The sequence below is a fragment of the Rhinoraja longicauda genome, chromosome 41 (assembly GCF_053455715.1).
Source record: "Rhinoraja longicauda isolate Sanriku21f chromosome 41, sRhiLon1.1, whole genome shotgun sequence".
NCBI lineage: Eukaryota > Metazoa > Chordata > Chondrichthyes > Rajiformes > Arhynchobatidae > Rhinoraja > Rhinoraja longicauda.
Window position 1 is genome coordinate 6,757,894 of NC_135993.1, and position 17,669 is coordinate 6,775,562.

Genomic DNA, 17,669 nt, shown 5'->3' on the forward strand with positions numbered 1-17,669 from the left:
GGAAAGCATCCAGCGTAATCAAAGACTTGTCCCACCCCACTCATTCCTTCTTCTTCCCGCTGAAGTCTGGCAGAAGATACAGAAGCTTGAAAGCGTGCACCACCAGACTCAGGAACAGATTCCTCCCCTCTGTTATCAGGCTTCTGAACGGTCCTTCCATAAGCTGGGGTACTGTCCGATTAATCCCTACCCCATTGGAGACATCTATATACTGAGACTCTTGTTTGTTTATTCCTGAACTTCAGCCAATACGGTGCACGATAGCGTGACAATTTTAGGCCCACCTTACTCACCGTCATCCCGTGATCCTATGGAAGAAGTTTCATTGAAATCTGTGTTATATTTTTTAAGTTATTCACATTTTAAAGTTTAAAAAAATGCGCATGCACAGTTGTGGCTCTGTTGATCTGGTACTTACGTAAAATGGCCGCCGGGAGGGAGAGAGGTGGAAGGCACGAGGGGAGTGGGGAGGGGAAGGGGGTAAGGGGGTAGGAGAGGGTGCTGCATCATTGCAGGAGAGGTTTGGGCCCAACGAGTCCACTTGGTCTAGTAGTAAATATTTGTCAAACACAGGTAAATGGGACCAGCTAAGGGATACAGCACAGAAACAGGCCCTTCGGCCCACCGGGTTCGCGCCGCCCAGCGATCCCCGCATATTAACACTATCCTACACCCACTAGGGACAATTTTTACATTTACCCAGCCAATTAACCTACATACCTGTACGTCTTTGGAGTGTGGGAGGAAACCGAAGATCTCGGAGAAAACCCGCGCAGGTCACGGGGAGAACGTACAAACTCCGTACAGACAGCACCCGTAGTCGGGATCGAACCTGAGTCAATATTCATTGATCAGGTTGGTGTCTGCGGATGACATTGACCGTGAGCTGAGCGGGCGTGATGATGTGTAACCTCTCCCTCTCTGCCCTGCTCCACAGTGAATCTGGTGGCGATGGTGATCCTGTCCCGGGGCAGGTGCGGCCTGTCCACCTGCACCACTCTCTACCTGGTTGCCATGGCAGCGGCAGACCTGTTGACCATCCTCACCCAGGTCATTCTGCGGCGCATCAACATCTATTACTTCCCCTGGAATTTCCTGCGCATCTTCCCCGTGTGCCGGGTGCTGTACGTCCTCCGGCACGTCGCCAGGGGCTGCTCTGTCTGGTTCACCGTCACCTTCACCTTTGATCGCTACGTGGCCATTTGCTGCCAGAAGCTGAAGACTAAATATTGCAGCAGGAAAAGCGCGGCGGTGGTTCTGACGGCAACGGGCGCCCTGGTCACCGCTAAGAATATTCCCAAGTACTTCATCCTGAAACCCTGGGTCATCATCGATGGCACTCCTTGGCTGTGCTTCTTCAAGGCGGGCTATTTCTCCGAGCCTGAATGGGTGGGATTTGACTGGTTTGATTCCATTTCAACCCCGTTCCTTCCCTTCAGCTTAATCTTGATATTCAACTTTCTGACGGTCAAGCACATTTTGGTCGCCAGTCGGGTGCGAAAGGTGCTGAGAGGTCAAAGCAGGGGAGACAAGGGTCGCAGGAGAGCCGCAGGAGGTCTATAATCTTGCTCTTCACCCTGTCCGGCAGCTTCATCCTCTTCTGGCTGTTCTACGTTATAGATTCCTTCTTTTATTCCATTGCAGGGATATCAACCAGTGAGTATAACGACTCCCAGTACATCTTCCGTTACATCAGCGTTATGCTGTTGCACTTAAACTGCTGCACCAACACATTTATCTACGCTGTGACTCAGTCCAACTTCAGAGAACAGGTTGTGAGCATGCTAAAGTATCCTGTAACTTCAATGATTCGATTATTTAAAAAATAAAACTGCTGAACTCTTCCCAAGGCTTTTTATACGTGTGTTACAGATAAGAGGGTGACCAGGGAGAAGGTAGGACCACTCAACGATAAAGGAGGGAATTCCATGCTTGGAGTCGGAGGATGTAGGTGAGGTGCTTAACCAGTATGTAATGGAAACTTTCAAACTTTTCTATTAAATTATTGTCTAAGTGCCATGACTACACAGGGAGTCGGAATGATCTGACACAATCCCCATTAGAGCAGATATTCCAGTCGGGTTTTCAGTTTAATTAGTTGTTTATTGAAGTAGTTGTACAAACAAGGAGATGAACTTATTTCACATACAAGTCTTAGCTGGCTGCTCTGTCCCTGGTCTGGTCCCAGGACGCCAGGTCTTTTCCAGGTTTGTTCCACCTTGTTCATCTCACGACTGCCTCCAAGTGTCCAAAATAATATTGCAAGATATATCTAGACAAAATAATGTAATATTTCAACGGTTGCTAGGTGTGAGAGTGGAGGTGACTACCGAAGTTAAAGTGTTGTATTTAAATGCGCGAAGTTTGAAAAATAAAGTGGATGAGCTTGAGGCTCAGTTAGACATTGGCAAGTATGATGTTGTGGGAATCACAGAGACATGGCTACAAGAGGACCAGGGCTGGGAACTGAATACTCTGGGGTACACAACGTATAGAAAAGACAGACAGGTGGGTAGAGGGGGTGGGGTCACTCTGTTGGTAAGGAATGACATAGGGGTGACATAGAATCAGGAGACGTAGAATCAGTATGGATAGAAATGAGGAATTGTAAGGGTAAAAAGACCCTAATGGGAGTTATCTACAGGCCCCCAAACAGTAGCCTCGACATAGGGTGCAAGTTGAATCAGGAGCTAAAATTGGCATGTCACAAATGTAATGCTACGGTGGTTATGGGAGATTTCAACATACAGGTAGACTGGGAAAATCAGGTTGGTAATGGACCCCAGGAAAGAGAGTTTGTGGAGTGCCTCCGAGATGGATTCTTAGAACAGCTTGTACTGGAGCCTACCAGGGAGAAGGCAATTCTGGATTTAGTGTTGTGTAATGAACCTGATCTGATAAGGGGACTCAAGGCAAAAGAGCCATTAGGAGGCAGTGATCACAATATGATGTTTTACTCTACAAATTGAGAGGGAGAAGGGAAAATCGGAAGTGTCAGTATTACAGTATAGCAAAGGGGATTACAGAGGGATGAGGCAGGAGCTGGCAAGAATTGACTGGAAGGAGGCCCTAGCAGGGAAGACGGTGGAACAGCAATGGCAGGTATTCCTGGGAACAATGTAGAAATTGCAGGATCAATTTATCCCAAAGAGGAGGAAAGATTCTAAGGGGAGTAAGAGGCACCCATGGCTGACAAGGGAAGTCAAGGACAGCATAAAAATAAAAGAGAAGAAGTATAACATAGCAAAGAAGAGTGGGAAGCCAGAGGATTGGGACTCTTTTAAAGAGCAACAGAAGATGACTAAGAAGGCAATACGGGGAGAAAAGATGAGGTACGAGGGTAAACTAGCCAATAATATAAAGGAAGATAGTAAAAGTTTTTTTAGGTATGTGAAGAGGAAAAAAATAGTCAAGGCAAATTAGTGGGCAAAATTAGAGCACATGGTATTGGGGGTAGGGTACTGACATGGATAGAAAATTGGTTGACAGACAGAAAGCAAAGAGTGGGGATAAATGGGTCCCTTTCAGAATGGCAGGCAGTGACTAGTGGGGTACCACAAGGTTCGGTGCTGGGACCGCAGCTATTTACAATATATATTAATGACGGATGAAGGGATTAAAAGTACCATTAGCAGATTTTATGATGATATAAAGCTGGGTGGTAGTGTGAACTGTGAGGAAGATGCTATGTGGTTGCAGGGTGACTTGGACAGGTTGTGTGAGTGGACAGATGCATGGCAGATGCAGTTTAATGTGGATAAGTGTGAGGTTATCCACTTTGGTGGTAAGAATGGGAAGGCAGATTATTATCTGAATGGTGTCAAGTTAGGAAAAGGGGTCGTACAACGAGATCTGGGTGTCCTAGTGCATCAGTCACTGAAAGGAAGCATGCAGGTACAGCAGGCAGTGAAGAAAGCCAATGGAATGTTGGCCTTCATAACAAGAGGAGTTGAGTATAGGAGCAAAGAGGTCATTCAGCAGTTGTACAGGGCCCTAGTGAGACCGCACCTGGAGTACTGTGTGCAGTTTTTGTCTCCAAATTTGAGGAAGGATATTCTTGCTATTGAGGGCGTGCAGCGTAGGTTTACTAGGTTAATTCCCGGAATTGCGGGACTGTCATATGTTGAAAGACTGGAGCGGCTAGGCTTGTATACACTGAAATTTAGAAGGATGAGAGGGGATCTTATCTGAAACAGATTATTAAGGGTTGGACACGTTAGAGGCAGGAAACATGTTCCCAATGTTGGGGGAGTCCAGAACCAGCGGCAACAGTTTAAGAGTAAGGGGTAGGCCATTTAGAACGGAAATGAGGAAAAACTTTTTCAGTCAGAGATTGTAAATCTGTGGAATTCTCTGCCTCAGAAGGCAGTGGAGGCCAATTCTCTGAATGCATTCAAGAGAGAGCTAGATAGAGCTCTTAAGGATAGCGAAGTCAAGGGGTATGGGGAGAAGGCAGGAACGGGGTACTAATTGAGAATGATCAGCCATGATCACATTGAATGGTGGTGCTGTCTAAACATAAATGACTCCTACAGAGTATTTTGCATCTGTATTCACTGAGAAGAAGGACTTGAAGGACAGTGAGATCAGTGTGGAGAATACACATATACTACGGCAGCGTGAGATCGAGGAGATGGTGGTGAGGCTCTTGAAGAGCACTAAGGTGGATAGGTCTCCAGGGCCTGATGGAATCTATACTTGATAAACAAGAGTGCAAGGGTCAACATGAAAAAATCCTTCCCTCCAACCGCATCTCTGTCCATGTCTGGCTCAGTCTTATGAGGTCATAAGTTTAGTTTAGTGTAGTTTAGAGAGACAGTGCGGAAACAGGCCCTTCGGCCCACCGAGTCGGTGCCGACCTGCGATCCCTGTACACAAGCACTATCCTACACACACTCGGGACAATTTACAATATTTTACCAAAGCCAATTTACCGACAAACTTGTATGTTTTTGGAGTGTGGGAGGAAACCGGAGCCCCCGGAGAAAACCCACGCAGGTTACGGGGAGAACGTACAAACCCCATACAGACAGCGCCCATGGTCAGTATCGAACCCGGGTCACAAGCGTATGTGGCAGCAACTCTACCGCTGCGCCACCTGGTGTTGATAAGCCAAAGGAGCAGACTTAGGCCATTCGGCCCATCAAGTCTGCTCCTCCATTCAATCACGGCTGATCTAACTTTCCTTCATTCTCCTGCCTTCTCCCAAAAACCTTTGACACCCTTTATAATCGAGAATCTATCAATCTTTGCTTTAAAAATACCCCATGACTTGGCCTCCACAGCCGTCTGTGGTTATTAATTCCACAGATTCACTGCCCTCTGACTAAAGAAATTCCTCCTCATCTTTCTAAAGGTAAGTCCTTTTATCCTTGCTTTCTGGTTCTAGACTCTTCCACCAGTGGAAACATCCTCTCCACGTCCACTCTATCCAGGCCTTGCACTATTCCGTAAGTTTCTATGAGGTCCCTCATAACTTTTTAATCTCCAGTGAGTACTGGCCCAGTGTGTCAAATGCATCTCGTACAATAATCCAGTCATCTGCAGGATCATTCTCAGAAGTCAACGTTTAGACTTTAGAGATACTGCCCGGAAACAGGCCCATCAGCCCATCGAGTCAATGCTGACCAGCTTCAACCGGGCACAGTAACACTAACCCACATTAGAGACGATTCACAATTTTACCGAAGCCAATTAGCCCACAAACGTGTATGTCTGTGGAGTGTGGGAGGAGACCAGAGAACCCGGGAAAAACCCATGCAGTCATAGGGGGAACGTACAAACTCCGTACAGAGAACCGGAAGTCAGGGTCGAACCCGGGTCTCTGGCGATGTGAGCCAGCAACTCTACCGCTGCGCCACCGTGCTGCCCTCGAATCCTAGTCTTCTTGTGATGATATCAAGAGATGAATAGACCCAGGCGCAGAAAAGGCACAGGAGTAAACTCACTGGAATCCGCAACTCTTCAATCCATTTGTCTCAACGCCCTCTGACTTATCCTATCTGGCCTTTGTCTAACTATCTGCCAGGGTGACACCCCCCTCCCCTCCCCCCCCCCTCACCTGTGTCCATCTATTCCCTGCCAGGCTCCCTCTCCCCCTCCTCTCTTCCAGCATTCTCCCCCCCACTGCCCACTACAATCAGTCTCAAGAAGGGTCTCGATCCAAAAGGTCCCCTTTCTACTTTGGTATCCACGAGCCTGCCTAAATGTCTGTTCAACTATAATTGGACCCACCTCTACCATCCTCTTCTAGACTCTTGTTCCATATTACCTGTAGATTAGTGTAATGGTGTCATCATGTTTGCAGGCCGGTTGTGAACTATCCGGACTATGTTTAACTTTCCTCCAGTTTGTCATCGATTGTTATACATGATGTGTTTAGTTTATGGGTCTGTATCGCTGTTGATTCTTTAAGAGGGGGTCTCGACCCGAAACGTCGCCCATTCCTTCTCTCCTGAGATGCTGCCTGACCCGCTGAGTAACTCCAGCATTTTGTGAATAAATACCTCAGATTTGTACCAGCATCTGCAGTTATTTTCTTACACTTTAAGAGGGGGGATATAGATTAGTGTAATGGATTCACTCATGTTACGCTTCATGCTTTTGTAGTTACGCCCCATTAGCTTTTGAGTGACCACTGCTTGCGAGATTCGAGTTAGTGTAAGTGGAACGTGCAGGCGTGAGGTCGTGCTTGCTATGTAGTTAATAAAGTCTTTGGATCGTTATCCATGTGTAAGGGTTCTGTTATTATACGGTCACCACGACAATACCAGCCATCTGTGTGACAAAGTTGCCCCTCACAACCCCTTCATATGTTTCCAATCTCATGTTACATCTCTGCCCTCTGGTTGTGGACTCCACTACCCTGGGAAAGACACTGTGACCATTCACCTTGTCGAAGCCCCTCATCATTTTACACACCTGTGCAAGGTCACCAAAGACAAGTCCAGTATTGACATATCAGAAGTTTTGCACCATATGCTCGTTCGGAAATAACTGAGACCCAAGTTTAGGAAGACAGAAAAGCTAGAATTGACTATGATCATATGAAATACAAATGGCCTAGAGAATGTCCTTTTCCATTAAGTGTTCACTTGGCTACGCTGAAAAGTCGAGGTGCAACACCTGTCCCTTTACCTCCCCCCTCAACTCCATCCAAGGACCCAAACAATCTTTCCAGGTGGGACAGAGGTTCACCTGTACCTCCTCCAACCTCATCTATTTTATCCGCTGCTCCAGATGTCAACTTGTCTACATCGGCGAGACCAAACGCAGGCTCGGCGATCGCTTCACTCAACACCTTCGCTCAGTCCACCTTAACCAACCTGATCTCCCGGTGGCTCAGCACTTCAACTCCCCCTCCCACTCCCAGTCTGACCTTTCTGTCATGGGCCTCCTCCAGTGTCATAGTGAGGCCCAGCGCAAATTGGAGGAACAGCACCTCATATTTCGCTAGGGCAACTTACACCCCAGCGGTATGAACATTTGACTTCTCTAACTTTAGATAGCTCCTCTGTCCCTCTCTTCCCCTCCCCCTTCCTAGTTCTCCCACTGTCTTCCTGTCTCCAACTACATCCTTTCTTTTCTCCTGCCCCCCCCGACATCAGTCTGAAGAAGGATCTCGACCCGAAACGTCACCCATTCCTTGTCTCCAGAGGTGCTGCCTGACCCGCTGAGTTACTCCAGCATTTTGTGATACCTTCTGCAGACAGTGGTCATTGTCAAATCCACACCTGACTCCTGAAGAGCGTTTCTGATCTGTCGGACAGGTGTTTGGGGATTTTTCTTTATTATAGAGAGAATTCTTCTGTCATCAGCTGTGGTGGTCTTTCTTGGCCTGCCAGTCCCTTTGCAATTAGTAAGCTCACCAGTGGTCTCTTTCTTCTTAATGATGTTCCAAACAGTTGATTTTGGTAAGCCTAAGGTTTTGGCTGATGTCTCTAACAGTTTTATTCTTGTTTCTCAATCTCATAATGGCTTCTTTGACTTTCATTGGCACAACTTTGGTCCTCATGTTGATAAACAGCAATAAAAGTTTCCAAAGGTGATGGAAAGACTGGAGGAAAGACTAGGTGCTGAGAGCTCCCTTGTACCTGCACGAAGTAAACATTTAAACACACCTGAGCAATTACAAACACCTGTGAAGCCATGTGTCCCAAACATTATGGTGCCCTGAAATGGGGGGACTATGTATAAACACAGCTGTAATTTATACATGGTGAAACCAAAATGTATAAAAACACCCTTTAATAAAATCTGACAATGTGCACTTTAACCATGTGATTTTTTTTTTCTATTACAAATCTCAAATTGTGGAGTACAGAGGCAAATAAATAAATGATGGGTCTTTGTCCAAAACATTATGGAGGGCACTGTATATCTAATCCTCTCTTGGATACATGACTCTGATATGGATTTTAGGTATCAGTCTGAGGAAGGGTCTCGACCCGAAACGTCGCCCATTCCTTCTCTCCTGAGATGCTGCCTGACCTGCTGAGTTACTCCAGCATTTTGTGAATAAATACCTTTGATTTGTACCAGCATCTGCAGTTATTTTCTTACACTACCTCGATTTTAGGTAACGTCATTCCAACCCCTTACCTCATATTCCAGGTTTTACATTTTACCCACCCCTCTGCTAATTTCAGATTTAATTTGAACTTTCTAATTTGTACAAGAGGGATTTAACTTGCATGTTGCAATCTGTTCATATATTTCTATTTAAAAAAATTAATGATTTAGGCAGTGTTGCAATCTCGATACCTCCTGGGAGATCGGCAGTGTATAAATGAAACGCTCGGGGAAGATGTGAACTACCATCGGTCGACATGCATAGCCCAGTTCAGTTCGCGGCGAAGGTCTGGTATACAGTCATTGCGTTTATTGGTGTGCCTGGTAAGTGTCTTCTCAGTGAGTCTGTGGATGTGAGCACAGCCGTGGTGGGATTTTAAAGGCTTTCTTTTGTCTGAACTTTACATGGATCGGGCAGGTTTGGAGGGCTATGGACTAAAATTTAGATGGATGAGAGGGGATCCTACAGAAACATATAAAATTCTTAAGGGATTGGACAGGCGAGATGCAGGAAACATGTTCCCCATGTTGGGGGAGTCCAGAACCAAGGGGCCACAGTTCAAGAATAAGGGGTAGGCCATTTAGGACTGAGATGAGGAAAAAATGTTTCAGCCAGAGAGTTGTGAATCTGTGGAATTTTTTGCCACCGAAGGCAGTGGAGGCCAATTCACTGGATGTTTTCACAAGAAAGTTAGATTAGCTCTTAGGGCTAACGGAATCAAGGGATATGAGGAACAAGCAGGAATGGGGTCCTGAGTTTGGATGATCAGCCATGATCATATTGAATGGCGGTGCTGGCTCGAAGGGCCGAATGGCCTCCTCCTGCAACTATTTTCTATGTTTCATAGTCTAAACACAGGCAGGTGGGACTAGTGTAGCTGAGAGATGTTGGCCGGTGTGGGCAAGTTGGGCTGAAAGGGGCCTGTTCCACACTCTATGACTCTATGAAGATAGACACAAAGTGCTGGAGTAACTCAGCGGGACAGGCAGCATCTCTGGAGAGAAGGAATAGCAACAGAAGGATAGCGTTCCTTCTCTCCTGAGGTGCTGCCTGTCCCGCTGAGTTACTCCAGCATTTTGTGTCTATCTTTGGTGTAAACCAGCATCTGCAGTTCCTTCCTACACATTTCTGTTAACTGAAGACCTGCTGACCATTGTATTGGTCAGTAATTAGGGAATCAGTATGTTACACTGGAAAGTTCAATGATTCAATAATACTTTATTGTCACATGCATCACAGTGAAATTCTTTGCTTTTGCATATAATCTGGTAAACTCATACAGCAGACCTCACCTGGGCAGTACACAAGGACACGGGTTCAATCCTGACTCCAGGCACTGTCCGTACGGAGTTTGTACGTTCTCCCCGTGACCTGCGTGGGTTTTCTCTGAGATCTTCGGTTTCCTCCCACACTCCAAAGACGTGCAGGTTTGGCTTGGTGGAATCGTAAATTGTCCCTCGTTGTTCTGGTGCCGACAATGTTTTTAAAAGGTTCCTCACACAATCCTGAGATTTTTGAATTAGTGATGATGGTCATAATGTATCTGTACACTGTAGATGGTTAGATTGTAATCATGTTTTGTCTTTCTGCTGACTGGCTGGCACGCAACAAAAGCTTTTCACTGTACCTCGGTGCACGTGACAATAAACTAAACTGAAACTGAACTGAATGTGGTTGTAATATGGATTTTAAATCAAGTTTGTTTTAAAACAGATGACATCATTCAGATAGTGAAAGGCTTGCATAGAGTGGATGAGGAGAGGATGTTTCCACTGTTGGGAGAGTCTAGGACGAGAGGCCACAGCCTCAGAATTAAAGGACGTTCCTTTAGGAAGGGGATGAGGAGGAATTTCTTTCGTCAGAGGGTGGTGAATTTGTGGAATTCATTGCCGCAGAAGGCTGTGGAGACCAAGTCAGTGGATATTTTTGAGGCAGAGATAAATTCTTGATTGGGACGGGTGCCAGGGGTTATGGGGAGAAGGCAGGAGAATGGGGTTTGGAGAGAGAGATAGATCGGCCATGATTGAATGGTGGAGTGGACTTGATGGGCCGAATGGTCTAATTCTGCTCCTATCACTTATGATCCCCTTCCTGTTTTGGTTCCACCTATCGTCTGGGATAGACACAAAATGCCGGAGTGATCAACTTCTCCACATCACGGAGGGAAGTATCATGTGTAGGAAACAACTGCAGCTACTGGTTTAAATCAAAGATAGACGCAAAGGGAGGGAGGGGGGAGAGGGGAGGAGGAAGGGAGAGGGAGGAGAGGGGGAGGAGGGAGGGAGGAAGGACAAGGAAGGTTGAGGGGGATGGGGTGGGTGGATGCGGGGAGATGGAAGGGAGGGGGGAGAGGAGGGAGAGGACGGAGGAGGGTGGGAGGATGGGAAGGGAGGGAGGGGGAGGAGGGAGGATAAGGGAAGTTGAGGGGGATGGGGTGGGTGGATGCGGGGAGATGGAAGGGAGGGGGGAGAGGGAGCGGGGAGGAGGGAGAGGGAGAAGGGTGGGGAGGGAGGAGGAGAGAGGGAGGGGAAGGGTGGGGGAGGAGGAGGGGGAGATGGGAGGGTGAGGGTGCAGGAGAGGTTTGGGCCCAACTTGGTGTACTATGTTCTATATTCATTGATCAGGTTTGTGTCTGCGGATGACATTGACCGTGAGCTGAGCGGGCGTGATGATGTGTAACCTCTCCCTCTCTGCCCTGCTCCACAGTGAACCTGGTGGCGATGGCGATCCTGTCCCGGGGCAGGTGCGGCCTGTCCACCTGCACCACTCTCTACCTGGTTGCCATGGCAGCAGCAGACCTGTTGACCATCCTCACCCAGGTCATTTTGTTTCGCATCAACATCTATTACTTCCCCTGGAATTTCCTGCGCATCCTCCCCTTGTGCCGGGTGCTGTACGTCCTCCGGCACGTCGCCAGGGGCTGCTCTGTCTGGTTCACCGTCACCTTCACCTTTGATCGCTACGTGGCCATTTGCTGCCAGAAGCTGAAGACTAAATATTGCAGCAGGAAAAGCGCGGCGGTGGTTCTGACGGCAACGGGCGCCCTGGTCACCGCTAAGAATATTCCCAAGTACTTCATCCTGAAACCCGGGGTCATCATCGATGGCACTCCTTGGCTGTGCTTCATCAAGGCGGGCTATTTCTCCGAGCCTGAATGGGTGGGATTTGACTGGTTTGATTCCATTTCAACCCCATTGCTTCCCTTCTGCTTAATCTTGATGTTCAACTTTCTGACGGTCAAGCACATTTTGGTCGCCAGTCGGGTGCGAAAGGCGCTGAGAGGCCGAAGCAGGGGAGACAAGGGTAGCGACCCCGAGATGGAGAGCCGCAGGAGGTCAATAATCTTGCTCTTCACCCTGTCCGGCAGCTTCATCCTCTTGTGGCTGTTCTACGTTATAGATTCCTTCTATTATTCCATTGCAGGGATATCAACCAGTGAGTATAACGACGCCCAATACATCTTCCGCTACATCAGTGTTATGCTGTTAAACTTAAACTGCTGCACCAACACATTTATCTACGCTGTGACTCAGTCCAACTTCAGAGAACAGGTAGTGAGCATGCTAAAGTATCCTGTAACCTCAATGATTCGATTATTTAGAAAATAAAACTGCTGAACTCTTCGAGAAAACCCACGCAGGTCATGGGGAGAACGTACAAACTCCGTAAAGACGGCGCCCGTAGTCAGGATCGAACCTGAGTCTCCGGCGCTGCATTGCCGTTTGTGAGGATCTTAACCAGTATGTAATGGCAAATTTCAGACTTTTCTATGAAATTATTGTCCAAGTGCCATTAGAGCAGATATTCCAGTCGGGTTTCCAGTTTAATTAGTTGTTTATTGAAGTAGTTGTACAAACAAGGAGAGTTACTTATTTCACATACAAGTCATAGCTGGCTGCTCTGTCCCTGGTCTGGTCCCAGGACTCCAGGTCTTTTCCAGGTTTGTTCCACCCTGTTCATTGCCCTGTTCATCTCACGACCGCCTCCAAGTGTCCAAAATAATATTGCAAGATATATCTAGACAAAATAATAATGTATAATGTATAATCACTGTATAATGCCAACAGTTGCTAGCCTAAACATAAATGGCTCCTACAGAGTATTTTGCATCAGTATTCACTGAGGAGAAGGACTTGAACGACAGTGAGATCAGTGTGGAGAATACACATATACTACGGCAGCTGGTGGTGAGGCTCTTGAAGAGCATTAAGGTGGATAGGTCTCCAGGTCTGATGGAATCTATACTTGATGTGCAAGGGTCAACATGAAAAAATCCTCCCCTCCAACCTGTATCTCTGTCCATGTCTGGCTCAGTCTTATAGACAATAGGGTGCAGGAGGAGGCCATTCGGCCCTTCGAGCCAGCACCACCATTCAATGTGATCATGGCTGATCATTCTCCATCAGTACCCCGTTCCTGCCTTCTCCCCATACCTCCTGACTCCGCTATCCTTAAGAGCTCTATCTAGCTCTCTCTTGAATGCATCCAGAGAATTGGCCTCCACTGCCTTCTGAGGCAGAGAATTCCACAGATATGAGGTCATAAGTTTAGTTTAGTTTAGTTTAGAGAGACAGTGCGGAAACAGGCCCTTCGGCCCACCGAGTCGGTGCCGACCTGCTATCCCTGTACACAAGCACTATCCTACACACACTCGGGACAATTTACAATATTTTACCAAAGCCAATTTACCGACAAACTTGTATGTTTTTGGAGTGTGGGAGGAAACCGGAGCCCCCGGAGAAAACTCACTCTGGTCACGGGGAGAACGTACAAACCCCGTACAGACAGCGCCGGTGGTCAGGATCGAACCCGGGTCACAGGCGTATAAGGCAGCAACTCTACTGCTGCGCCACCTGGTGTTGATAAGCCAAAGGAGCAGACTTAGGCCATTCGGCCCATCAAGTCTGCTCCTCCATTTAATCACGGCTGATCTAACTTTCCTTCATTCTCCTGCCTTCTCCCAAAAGCCTTTGACACCCTTTATAATCGAGAATCTATCAATCTTTGCTTTAAAAATACCCAATGACTTGGCCTCCACAGCCTTCTGTGGTTATGAGTTCCACAGATTCACTGCCCTCTGACTAAAGAAATTCCTCCTCAATTTTCTAAAGGTAAGTCCTTTTATTCTGAGAATATGCTTTCTGGTTTCCGGACTCTTCCACCAGTGGAAACATCCTCTCCGCGTCCACTCTATCCAGGCCTTTCACTATTCCGTAAGTTTCTATGAGGTCCCCCATAACTTTTTAATCTCCAGTGAGTACAGGCCCAGTGTGTCAAATGCATCTCGTACAATAATCCAGTCATCTGTAGGATCATTCTCAAAAGTCAACGCGTAGACTTTAGACTTTAGAGATACTGCCCGGAAACAGGCCCATCAGCCCATCGAGTCAATCCTGACCAGCGTCAACCGGGCACAGTAACACTAACCCACATTAGGGACGGTTCACAGTTTTACCGAAGCCAATTAGCCCACAAACGTGTATGTCTTTGGAGTGTGGGAGGAGACCAGAGAACCCAGGAAAAACCCATGCAGTCATAGGGGGAACGTACAAACTCCGTACAGACAGCACCCGTAGTCGGGATCGAACCCGGGTCTCTGGCGATGTGAGGCATCAACTCTACCGCTGCGCCACCGTGTCGCCCTCAAATCCTAGTCTTGTTGTGACGATATCAAGAGATGAATAGATAACTGGAGATAAATGGGTCTATTGTGGATAGGGTGAGCAGTTTTAAATACTTGGGAGAACGCATCACAGTGGATCTGACGTGGGCAACGCACATTGCCGCACTGGTGGGTAAGGCTAAGCAGCGCCTTTACCACCTTAGACAACTGAGGAAATTCAGAGTGTCTCTGAGGATCCTTCATTGCTTCTACTCTGGGGCTGTAGAGAGCATCCTGTCCGGCAACATTACAGTCTGGTTTGGGAACAGCTCTGCCCAGGACAGGATGGCCCTGCAGAGAGTAGTGCGTTCGGCAGAACGCACCATGGGAACTACACTCGCCCCCCTGCAGGACCTATACATCAGGAGGTGCAGATCCAGAGCAAGCAAGATCATGAGGGACCCCTGCCACCCCAGTAACGGACTGTTCCAGATGCTACGATCAGGCAAACGCCTCCGCTGTCACGCTGTGAAAACGGAGAGGATGAGACGGAGCTTCTTCCCACAGGCCATCAGGACTGTCAACTTTTATAACCCCAGAGACTAATGTTTGTCGACACTAATAGTAACTTATTAACTTTATTTATATGCTGTAACTAATTCTTTTTTGTGCACATCATGTATGTGTATGTGACAAATAAATTTGACTTGACTTGACTTGACCCAGGCGCAGAAAAGGCACAGGAGTAAACTCACTGGAATCCGCAACTCTTCAATCCATTTGTCTCAACGCCCTCTGACTTATCCTATCTGGCCTTTGTCTAACTATCTGCCAGGGTGACACCCCCCTCCCCTCCCCCCCCCCCCCCTTCACCTGTGTCAATCTATTACCTGCCAGGCTCTCTCTCCCCCTCCTCTCTTCCAGCTTTCTCCCCCCCCCCCACTGCCCCACTACAATCAGTCTCAAGAAGGGTCTCGATCCAAAAGGTCCCCTTTCTACTTTCGTATCCACGCGCCTGTCTAAATGTCTTTTCAACTATAATTGGACCCACCTCTACCATCCTCTTCTAGACTCTTGTTCCATATTACCTGTAGATTAGTGTAATGGTGTCATCATGTTTGCAGGCCGGTTGTGAAGTATCCGGACTATGTTTAACTTTCCTCCAGTTTCTCATCGATTGTTATACATGACGTGCTTAGTTTATGGATCTGTATCGCTGTTGATACTTTAAGAGGGGGTCTCGACCCGAAACGTCACCCATTCCTTCTCTCCTGAGATGCTGCCTGACCCGCTGAGTTACTCCAGCATTTTGTGAATAAATACCTCCGATTTGTACCGGCATCTGCAGTTATTTTCTTACACTTTAAGAGGGGGGATATAGATTAGTGTAATGGATTCACTCATGTTACGCTTCATGCTTTTGTAGTTACGCCCCATTAGCTTTTGAGTGACCACTGCTTGCGAGATTCGAGTTAGTGTAAGTGGAACGTGCAGGCGTGAGGTCGTGCTTGCTATGTAGTTAATAAAGTCTTTGGATCGTTATCCAGGTGTTAGGCTTCTGTTATTATACGGTCACCACGACAATACCAGCCATCTGTGTGACAAAGTTGCCCCTCACAACCCCTTCATATGTTTCCAATCTCATGTTACACCTCTGCCCTCTGGTTGTGGACTCCACTACCCTGGGAAAGACACTGTGACCATTCACCTTATCGAAGCCCCTCATCATTTTACACACCTGTTCAAGGTCACCAAAGACAAGTCCAGTATTGACATATCAGAAGTATTGCACCATATGCTAGTTCGGAAATAACTGAGACCCAAGTTTTGGAAGACAGAAAAGCTAGAATTGACTATGATCATATGGAATACAAATGGCCTAGAGAATGTCCTTTTCCATTAAGTGTTCACTTGGCTAAGCTGAAAAGTCGAGGTGCAACACCTGTCCCTTTACCTCCCCCCACAACTCCATCCAAGGACCCAAAGAGTCTTTCCAGGTGAGGCAGAGGTTCACCTGCACCTCCTCCAACCTCATCTATTGTATCCGCTGCTCCAGATGTCAACTTGTCTACATCGGCGAGACCAAACGTAGGCTCGGCGATCGCTTCGCTCAACACCTTCGCTCAGTCCACCTTAACCAACCTGATCTCCCGGTGGCTCAGCACTTCAACTCCCCCTCCCACTCCCAGTCTGACCTTTCTGTCATGGGCCTCCTCCAGTGCCATATTGAGGCCCAGCGCAAATTGGAGGAAGAGCACCTCATATTTCGTTTGGGCAACTTACACCCCAGCGGTATGAACATTGACTTCTCTAACTTTAGATAGCTCCTCTGTCCCTCTCTTCCCCTCCCCTTCCTAGTTCTCCCACTGTCTTCCTGTCTCCAACTACATCCTTTCTTTTCTCCTGCCTCCCCCCCCGACATCAGTCTGAAGAAGGGTCTCGACCCGAAACGTCACTCATTCCTTGTCTCCAGAGATGCTGCCTGACCCGCTGAGTTACTCCAGCATTTTGTGATACCTTCTGCAGACAGTGGTCATTATCAAATCCACACCTGACTCCTGAAGAGTGTTTCTGATCTGTCGGACAGGTGTTTAGGGATTTTTCTTTATTATAGAGAGAATTCTTCTGTCATCGGCTGTGGTGGTCTTCCTTGGCCTGCCAGTCCCTTTGCAATTAGTAAGCTCACCAGTGGTCTCTTTCTTCTTAATGATGTTCCAAACAGGTGATTTTGGTAAGCCTAAGGGTTTGGCTGATGTCTCTAACAGTTTTATTGTTTCTCAATCTCATAATGGCTTCTTTGACTTTCATTGGCACAACTTTGGTCCTCATGTTGATAAACAGCAATAAAAGTTTCCAAAGGTGATGTGTAAAATGTAAAAAATGTAAAATGTAAAAATTGTCCCTAGTGGGTGTAGGATAGTGTTAATGTGCGGGGATCGCTGGGCGGCACGGACTTGGTGGGCCGAAAAGGCCTGTTTCCGGCTGTATATATATGATATATGATATATGATATGATATGAAATACTAGAGGAAAGACTAGGTGCTGAGAGCTCTCTTGTACCTGCACGAAGTAAGCATTTAAACACACCTGAGCAATTACAAACACCTGTGAAGCCATGTGTCCCAAACATTATGGTGCCCTGAAATGGGGGGACTATGTATAAACACAGCTGTAATTTATACATGGTGAAACCAAAATGTATAAAAACACCCTTTAATAAAATCTGACAATGTGCACTTTAACCACATGTGATTTTTTTTTCTATTACAAATCTCAAATTGTGGAGTACAGAGGCAAATAAATAAATGATGGGTCTTTGTCCCAAACATTATGGAGGGCACTGTACATCTAATCCTCTCTTGGATACATGACTCTGATATGGATTTTAGGTATCAGTCTGAGGAAGGGTCTCGACCAGAAACGTCGCCCATTCCATCTATCCTGAGATGCTGTCTGACCTGCTGAGTTACTCCAGCATTTTGTGAATAAATACC

The 17,669-nt window shown here is 47.1% G+C and overlaps 1 protein-coding gene and 1 long non-coding RNA gene across 2 annotated transcripts in view; one reads left to right on the plus strand and one right to left on the minus strand.

Moving 5' to 3' along the window:
- The first annotated feature begins 8,828 nt into the window (after positions 1-8,828).
- On the plus strand, positions 8,829-12,180 carry LOC144611731 (putative G-protein coupled receptor 139). Its single transcript, XM_078430964.1, has 2 exons — positions 8,829-8,895; positions 11,279-12,180. Exons 1-2 carry the CDS (start codon positions 8,829-8,831, stop codon positions 12,178-12,180), a joined length of 969 nt encoding a protein of 322 aa, XP_078287090.1.
- Positions 12,181-12,437: 257 nt separating this feature from the next.
- LOC144611829 (uncharacterized) overlaps positions 12,438-17,669 on the minus strand; it is a 105,572-nt gene continuing 100,340 nt past the window's right edge. Inside the window, exon 3 of the long non-coding RNA XR_013549587.1 lies at positions 12,438-12,589. This is a non-coding gene — a long non-coding RNA (uncharacterized LOC144611829). The remainder of the gene's footprint in view (positions 12,590-17,669) is intronic.

Bases quoted from the DNA above. Each gene is read 5' to 3' on its own strand.
- LOC144611731 (XM_078430964.1), top strand. From the start codon at position 8,829: ATGCATAGCCCAGTTCAGTTCGCGGCGAAGGTCTGGTATACAGTCATT. The intron at 8,896-11,278 runs GTAAGTGTCTTC...CCTGCTCCACAG, and splicing joins TGCGTTTATTGGTGTGCCTG to TGAACCTGGTGGCGATGGCG.